At 37.1% G+C, this 8,631-nt stretch overlaps 1 protein-coding gene across 1 annotated transcript; it reads left to right on the top strand.

Annotated features, from left to right (window-relative positions):
• Nucleotides 1-5,052: 5,052 nt before the first annotated feature.
• On the top strand, nucleotides 5,053-8,395 carry LOC108987334 (pirin-like protein). Its single transcript, XM_018960229.2, has 7 exons — nucleotides 5,053-5,434; nucleotides 6,506-6,555; nucleotides 6,649-6,687; nucleotides 6,784-6,812; nucleotides 6,983-7,045; nucleotides 7,154-7,254; nucleotides 7,710-8,395. The coding sequence occupies exons 1-7, from the start codon at nucleotides 5,217-5,219 to the stop codon at nucleotides 8,191-8,193; spliced, it is 984 nt and encodes a 327-aa protein (XP_018815774.1). The 5' UTR covers nucleotides 5,053-5,216; the 3' UTR covers nucleotides 8,194-8,395.
• The last annotated feature ends 236 nt before the right edge of the window (nucleotides 8,396-8,631 follow it).

Genomic DNA, 8,631 nt, shown 5'->3' on the forward strand with positions numbered 1-8,631 from the left:
GATAGAGGTGTTGCGAATAGAGGCTGGTTAGATTATTTCAACTTAGTAAAGGTGGAAACCCTAGTAGCTAGAAGTTCTGATAACAGACTCTTGTAATTCTGTAGTTGGCAGCAGGACTACTGTACAAGAGGACAAATGAGCTCTTTTATATATGAAGTTGCACGGGGTTATGAAGAAGATTGCAAGAAGATGGTAAAGAAAGTGTGGACGAAGGAATGAATAAATGAAGAGTCTTTAAAGGAGGTGCAACATAGGCTCAAGCAAAGTAGATTAGCTTTGTCAAGGTGGAGTAGGAATTCAAAAACAGACACAAATAAAACCATTAAAGAGAATTTTGCTTTACTTAAACAGTTGCAAGATGATGAAGGGCAACACAATGTAGAGGAAATATTGAATTTACAAAAGGAATTGGAGGAGTTGCTCCATAAAGAGAACCTAAAATGGAGGCAAAGGGCGAAAAGGCATTGGTATCAACAAGGAGACATAAATACTCAATTTTTCCATGTCTGTGCTACATAGAGGAGAAAGCAAAACTTCATAAAAAAGTGAAGGATTATGATAGAGAAATATCATAAGTGAAGAGTCTGAAATTGCACAAGCTTTCCAGAACCATTTTCAACACATTCATACCTCATCAAATCCAAGGGCAACAATTATTGAAGAATGTATCCAAAGCATTGATAAAAGGGTGATAGGGGATATGAATGCAGATTTGGAGGTTCCCCCCTTCACTCATGCAGAAATATTTGAAGCATTGCAACAAATGGGCCCTTTCAAGTCTTCAGGACTAGATGGATTTGGAGCAAATTTTTACCAACAACACTTGAGTGTAATGGGATCAAAGATATGTGTGGCAGTGTTAGAGGTTCTTAATGGGGGAGGTATGCCTAGTAAATTGAATCATACAAATATTGTTTTAGTTGTTAAGATTGGTGTCCCATTGTCTGTAAATGATTTTAGATCTATCTCTTTGTGTAATGTCTTGTACAAGCTTATTGCTAAGGTTCTAGCTAATAGGCTTTAGAATGTGTTACCTCACATTATTTTCAGTTTCCAAAGTGCTTTTGTACCAGGGAGATCTATAATTGACAATGTAATGGTGGCATATGGGCCTCTACATTCTATGAAGGCAAGACAACAGTGAAGAGATGGAAGCATGACACTGAAGCTGGATATGTCAAAGGCATATGACAGAATTGACAGAATTGGGTGGTGGTTCTAGGAGTCAATGATGGGGAGGTTGGGATTTAGTGAGAAATGGATTCAATTGATCATGAATTGTGTAGAATCAGTCACATACTTAGTATTGGTAAATGGAAAGGTGAGTGAGAGCTTTACACCTACAAGAGGTTTGAGGCAAGGAGACCCTTTGTCTCCTTAACTGTTCATCTTATGTGCAGAAGGCCTATGCTCACTGTTGAGTACAATTGAATCTAATGGAAAGATGTGTGGTGTTGGTATTGTAAGAGGAGGAACCAGAATCACTCATCTGCTTTTTGTAGATAATTGTGTGATCTTCAGTAACGCCAACAAAGAAGAGTGGAAGACAATTCATGATATATTGAAGTTGTATGAAGACTCTTCTGGTCAAGCCCTCAATAGACAAAAAACTGCAATATTATTCAGTTCTAACACAAGTGTCCTCACACAAAGAGAAATTTTACAAGAAGCAAGATTTGTTATATGTGGGGACTATGACAAGTATCTTGGCCTTGCAACTATGATTGGAAGATCGAAGTACCAAACTTTCAAGGGAGTCAAAGAGAGGATTTGCAAGGGAAGAAAATTAATAGTTGAAAAAACTCATTTCTCTCCAATGCTGGAAGGGAGGTTCTTATTAAAGTTGTTTTACAAATCATACCCACTTAGACAATGAATTTTTTTTTGTTGCCAAGAAGATTGAGTCTTGAAATTAACTCTATGCTAGCAAGGTTTTGGTGGAGTAGTAAAAAAGAAGGAAGAGGAATTCACTGGAAGAGCTGGGGTAGAATGGGTGAAAATAAGAAAGATGGTAGAATGAGATTTAGGGGTATTGGAATATTTAATAGGGCTATGCTTTCTAAGCAAGGGTGGATGTTGCTGCATAATTCAAATTCTTTGGCAGCTAAGGTTTTCAAGGAAAAATAATATAGGAAGAGTCAATTTATTGATGCAAACCTTGGTTATAAGTCTTCCTTTATGTGGAGGAGTTTGCTGACAGCACAAGAGCTATTGAAAGTAGACATGGTGTGGAGAGTTGTAATGGTAGAAGCATATCTATTTGGGATCAAAAGTGGCTTCCCAAAGTTGTAAACTTTAAAGTGAGATCACCAGTGAACATCTTGACTGCTAGCCCAAAAGTAAATGCTTTGGTGTTCAAGGCCATCCACTGCTGGAATGAGAAGTTGATTTTCGAGGCCTTTTATAGAGAAGAAGCTGTTCAGATTTACAGCTTACCACTTAGTAGAAATGGAGGTGAAGACAAGGTTATATGGGATTACACAAAGGAATGAAGGTTTTCTTTGCGCAGTGCATATCATTTAGGTATTGACATAGAAAAAGAAGTTCATGAAGAGTGCTATAATAGACAGTCACAGAAACATGTTTGGGAAGGAATTTGGAGGTTGCATGTTCCTAACAAAATAATGTAGTTTTTGTGGGAAGTTCTAAATTGTATTTTGCCTACCAAGAAAAACCTATATTAGAAAAAGATAGTTGAAGAACCTACCTATCCAATATGTAGCAGGGGAGAAGAAATAATACAACATGTGTTGTGGTCTTGTCCAGTAGCAAGTGATCTGTGGGCAGAGAATCAAAGTGGACTCCAGAAGTGGAGTAGTGAGGATGTCGAGTTCTTCCAACTTTGGGACAGAATGCAAGCATGCTTTAAGAAAACCAAGTTAGAAGAGATTGTTGTGATTCTCATAGGGTTATGGTCCAGAAGGAACATAGTGGTGTTTGAGGATAAATTTGATAGTCCAAGCAAAGTAATACAATATGCTTTATCAAACCTCAAATTCTTTCAAGAACCTGAAGATGTGGATGAGTAGAATAGGGAAGTAAATAGTAAGAGGAGAAGAGAAGCTAAATGGCTGCCACCGGGTGAAGGAGTTACAAAGATTAATTTTGATGCTGCTATTGACACAATCGATAGCAGATTGGGTATGGGTATTATTGCAAGGAACTACAAGGGAGAGCTTCTATTTTCAATGTGTGCCTTAAAGAAATTCATTGGAAGTCCTGAATTAGTTGAAGCAACTGCTTTATGGAGGGCTATGGAATTAGTGGTAGAATTGAATGTCAAGAATGTGTTGTTTGAAGGAAATGCTCAAAAAGTAATAAAAGAGATATATGAAAAGAAAGCTCATCTGCATGGATGGGACAGTTAGTAGAAGACATAAGGAGCATTCTTACTAAAAGACCAAACTGGATTGTTGGATTTATATTTAGAGAAGGAAATAATGTGGCTCATGAACTTGCTAAGAGGGCTTTAAGGATGGAAGGCGAATGCTATTGGATTGAAGATGGACCTGCATATATTTATTCTATTGTCAATTGAGAGATGCTTTGTAATGATCCAGATTTATAGTTTGTTGGATTGTACTGATGCTTATTATGTTTATGAATGAACGAAAAGCAATAGTTGATTATTCAAAAAAAGTAAAAAAAACCATCTAAACAGTAAATTTCATATTAGAAGTGCTACATACACAAAGATAATACATAAAAATAAACTCACAAACTGATGCGGTTTCATGTGATCCGTTAGATCTACTTTATAATAAAAATAATTTTATAATCTGACGTTATACATCAAGTCACATAATTTTGTAAATTTACTTTTATGTAATCACTTTATAGTTAAAATATTTCTTATTATCAAATATCATTATTGAATATAAGGTAAAAGTTAGAAAATAATTATGTCACGAGTTTATATATTCGAGTTAAAAAATTATTAGATGCATTTTTTTTTCTCGGCAAGTAAGCATTTATAAGTAAATTAACAGATACAAGATACAAGTTTGGTGGGGTGGGAGTCTCCTACAGTCTTTCCAAGGCCAACACACATTATAACACTAAAGTAAAAATACAAAGGGGGTGATCGGAGCCAAAAAAAATTGACTCACACTCAATTCCCACAAGGGGAGACCGCTTGGTGACGGTTTTTAAACTGCATCTAGAAGCCACAATACAAAGGGGTGTGCTGCAATGTGTTGGTTTGGACTGGCTGGAAGGAACTATCACATCCACTTTCACTCAATCTTCGGTTAGGAAAAGCATAAACATAGTGTAGCAATAAAAAATTGAGACGAATCACCGGCAAGGGGCCACCACTGGCTATGGCAGAGTGTGCAGTACATGCGCCACACTTGGAGAGGGTTGAATGGAACAGGAAGATCCAACGTTGCTGATCCTGATGGTGCTGCACGTGGCTACAGGAAGCCTCCGTAGGCGTGGTGGCACGTGAAACTCGCGCACGGCATAGACTGCGCGTGAGGTTTACGCGCCACATGAATGGACAGATTTCTTCTGCCGTCTAGAAGATCGGCACCTAGGGATGCTGATGGCGGGGCGCGTGTCGGACTTTGCTTGCTGGAAAGTAACAGATCAACTAGTTTCAATGCTACCGATAAAAAACTAACAAAAATAGCTAGGGAAAGAAAAACCTAAAAAGAACTAATGTTGGCGAGAGAGAGAGAGGTGGGTGAAGCCAAAAGCTTCAACCCCCCTCCCCCTTGCGAACGGATCAAACTCCTCCTTGAGGCGGCGATTTGTTTTCGGGAGCGAGCGAGAAACAGCAGGAAAAAGCTAAAATTTTGCTGAAGGGTTTTGCTACACAACCTCCACCACACTCCACACTCCACACTCCACCCTTTTTTTAATTTTTAAAATTTTTAATATTTTTTAAAAATTTTTTTTTTGAGTTTATTTTTTTAAAATTATTTTAAATTTTCTATTTATTATTCATATAATAAATATTTAATAAAAGAAAAAAATAATAAAAATTAAAAATAATGTGGAGTGTGGAGTGTTAGGAGGTTGAGAAGATTTATTCTTTTTTAATATTATCCCAAGCCTCTGTGTTCCTCGTGTCAGGACCCAACTCTCCGAATCACCTCCGTCTTCCCCCATCATTTCATTTCTTCTCATCTTCCACACTCCCTATTCAGAGATAGAAAGGCACTCCCTCTATACGACATAGAAAGGCATACGTACCTAATACAAGCATAAGGATGATGCTCGCAAGGGTAATAAGCCCCAAGCTACTGTTCCACGCAAAGCCAGCAAAGACCAGACCCAACGATGTCAGAGCCCCTGCCTTCATCCGAAGCATCATGTCTGAAAAAGGTCAAGCTCCTTCTTTTGAGACGCCCAGATTGGTGCTCAAGACGGTTTTAGCCACAGAACAACCTGAGGGTGATGGTGCTGTTGTTAGGAGATCCATTGGAAGGTATTCTTGCATTTCTTTGACCCATTTCTTTGAGTTTTCTCTACAAAGTTCTATCACTCGATTTTGCTGGATTCTTGTTTTTTTGGGAGATAATATCAAACTTAAGAATTTGATTTAATATTATATTGATTTATTAATCACATTTGAGAATAAGAATGTTACAGCTATCAATCTTTCTTCCTCTTCTCCACCTTTATTTCTATTTTATTTATATTTGTTATCATGCTAGGAGAGATTTTTGCTAACGCCAGACTTGATCCCGTAGATTATTTCTTTTAAAACTCTTCTGCTAGCTTTATCTTTGACAATTTTTTTTTTTTTGTAAGTGACAAAATTTTCATCTCACTTCTACTATATTTAGTTTTTAAATATATTTGTTAGTTATGAACCTTATTTATTGGATTATGCTCTGTTGTGAGTATTGTTTGAAACTCTATATCTATTTTTGACCTTTTGATTTTGGTCCTATAATTGACTAAGGCCATATGTACCGCATTTTCGGCTCAGTCTTTCAGCCTATTATTAGCTTTTTATTGGCTTTCGCCCATTATCATCTCATTGTTTGCCTACATCTTTAGATTTGATGATCTAGCTGGTAGTCAGTTCATCCAACACCACTCTCATCATCTTATCAGCGATCAATCAACAGATATGAAGACTACACTCAAGTTTTAAAATTTCAACATTTTCCATCTTGAGTTTAGGAGATGGAATATCAAAGTCAAGAATTTGATTTGATAATTGATATTATCTTGATTTAATTTTCATAATGATTAAGATATTTACTTTGTCTATAACAATGTAATTTTCCTATAAATAGAGATTTATGTCTTGTATTCAATCACATTTGATAATAAGAAAGATGTAGCCATCGGTCTTTCTCCCTCTCTCTTCTCTATCTGTATTTCTATTTTATTTATATTTTCTATCAGTTTTCATCACTTTTTGGCCTCTGGGAATTGATTCTTTTGAGTAAATATTCGATTTTGGTTCGTGGTCATTCTGTTCCTGGCTTTTATCGTCTAGTATTAGCTATTTTTTGAGATTTTTCGTTGGGAATTTTATTCTCAGGAGGGAATTGAGGTCTTTGGATCCCTTTTTGCTGTTGGATCATTTCTCAGGTACATTTGGTTCTAAACTGTTCTTGCCCAAGTGTAAGTTTGCCTTTGATTGATACATATGGTATTGAGGTTGTGGGCTGTTTGATCTTGCAGTGACTCCTCCTGGGGGATTTCATGATCATCCACACAGAGGTTCTGCATTCATACTGAATAATCAACCTCATTGGTTTTATATTATTTTTCATGTGTGCTAATTTGCCTATATTTGATATGGGTTTTCTTTTACAGGTTTTGAGACTGTCACATACATGTTCCAGGTAACTTTGGCAAATTAAAGTTTGAACAGTTAAGAAAGTAAAGTTTGGATTTTTGGAATCTATTCAGTTCTTCGTCATTGTCCCACCCTGATCCAACCCTGCAATCTTATGGTAACTGTGTATTCCTATGACAAGAATAAAAACAAAATTCTGATTTTTACCCATTTTAGGGAGCCATTACCCATCAAGATTTTGCGGGCAACAAGGGGACAATTCAAACCGGTGATGTGCAGGCAAGGCATTTCAGTTGCAATCTATTGTCTTTTGAAAAACTAGATAAAAAATGATTGGCAAACTTGATCTTGTGACACTCATCTATATTTCATACTATTTTTGTGCAGTGGATGACAGCAGGTAGAGGGATCGTACACTCTGAAATGCCTACAGGAGGACTTACAACGGGTTTACAGCTTTGGATCAATTTATCCTCCAAATATAAAATGTAAGAACTCTTCTTTCCATTGCCATTGACATCGTTTTTTAATAAATTTTCAAGTTATGAATCACTCGTTTCTATGTTCATTAGCCCCACGGCCAACTTCTCTACTGATGTGGGTTACTAGTACAACTTCAAGCCACTTTAAGTGCTAATAGCTATGACTTAATCCCTCTTTTAAGTTTGGAAACTTCTGAATAACGTGTAGGATTTTCATCAAAACATGCTACTTGATTTCTGTGTCAGAGTATTTTAATTGGTAATTATCCATGATTAGCAAACGTCAGGTTGTCTTTGATTCCTGCAATATACAAATATGATTTTCCCCCACTTGAAGTAGTTTGAATTCTTTCTGGGTATCCCATACTTCCTATTATAGAATCATGGCCCCCAAAAAAATTGAATATTGAATGCTTCACTGCTTTGCCAGTTTTCTAAACGATTGAAGACTTAATTTTCAGGATTGAACCAAGTTATCAAGAACTCCTAAGCGAGAATATAGAAAGGGCAGAGGAAGATGGGGTTGAGGTCCGAGTTATAGCAGGAGAATCCATGGGAGTCCGATCTCCGGTTCACACCCTAACTCCAACAATGTATCTGGATTTCACTCTAAAACCCGGAGCTGAACTGCGTCAAAGTATCCCAGAATCATGGAATTCCTTTGTGTATATAATTGAAGGAGAAGGGGTCTTGGGCTCCCCAAACTCGGCACCCGTGGCAGCTCACAATCTCCTGGTTCTGGGTCCTGGAGACGGTCTAAGCGTGTGGAACAGGTCTTCTAATAATTTGAGATTTGTGTTGCTTGGAGGGCAGCCGCTTAATGAACCAATGGCTAAGTACGGGCCTTTTGTGATGAACACGCAAGCTGAAATCAATAGGACTCTTGAGGACTTCAAACATTTCAAAAATGGGTTTGAACTGGCCAGGACCTGGAGATCTCAATGAGTTGGAAAAAACAGAAAAACCTATCTGATCATTTAAGTGTTGGAACAATTGCCTTCAAAAAGCAATTTCATGAATTTATTATGGGTTCTTGGATTTGGATTCCCTAGAGTTTCTTCCCAAATTTTTAGGGTATAGAGTGAGAGATGATAAACATTCATATTGGATCCCATTACATTTAAGAATTGCTATGTACAACCGTCCATGTGAAATCGTCAAATAACCGACTGATGTGTCAACACAAAAATTTAAATTAAAAACAAAATGAAAATTGAGAGAACCATCGGACTGAAGTCACTGAACCCAAAAAGGGAAAGGAAGAACGACTGAAATCCGGATGGAAGAAAGAAGGAAGGATTGCGACTGAAACCTAGAAGGAATAAGGAAGAAGGAATGATTGAAATCGAGAAGTCCATATTTTTTGTCGCCCAAACCCACTTC

The sequence above is a fragment of the Juglans regia genome, chromosome 7 (genome assembly GCF_001411555.2).
Source record: "Juglans regia cultivar Chandler chromosome 7, Walnut 2.0, whole genome shotgun sequence".
In the NCBI taxonomy this organism is placed as follows: Eukaryota; Viridiplantae; Streptophyta; class Magnoliopsida; order Fagales; family Juglandaceae; genus Juglans; species Juglans regia.

Excerpts from the sequence above, each read along its gene's own strand:
- LOC108987334 (XM_018960229.2), top strand. The coding sequence starts at position 5,217 with ATGATGCTCGCAAGGGTAATAAGCCCCAAGCTACTGTTCCACGCAAAG. Across the intron at positions 6,556-6,648 it reads GCTGTTGGATCATTTCTCAG|TGACTCCTCCTGGGGGATTT; the intron begins GTACATTTGGTT and ends TTGATCTTGCAG. Across the intron at positions 6,688-6,783 it reads TCATGATCATCCACACAGAG|GTTTTGAGACTGTCACATAC; the intron begins GTTCTGCATTCA and ends TTTCTTTTACAG.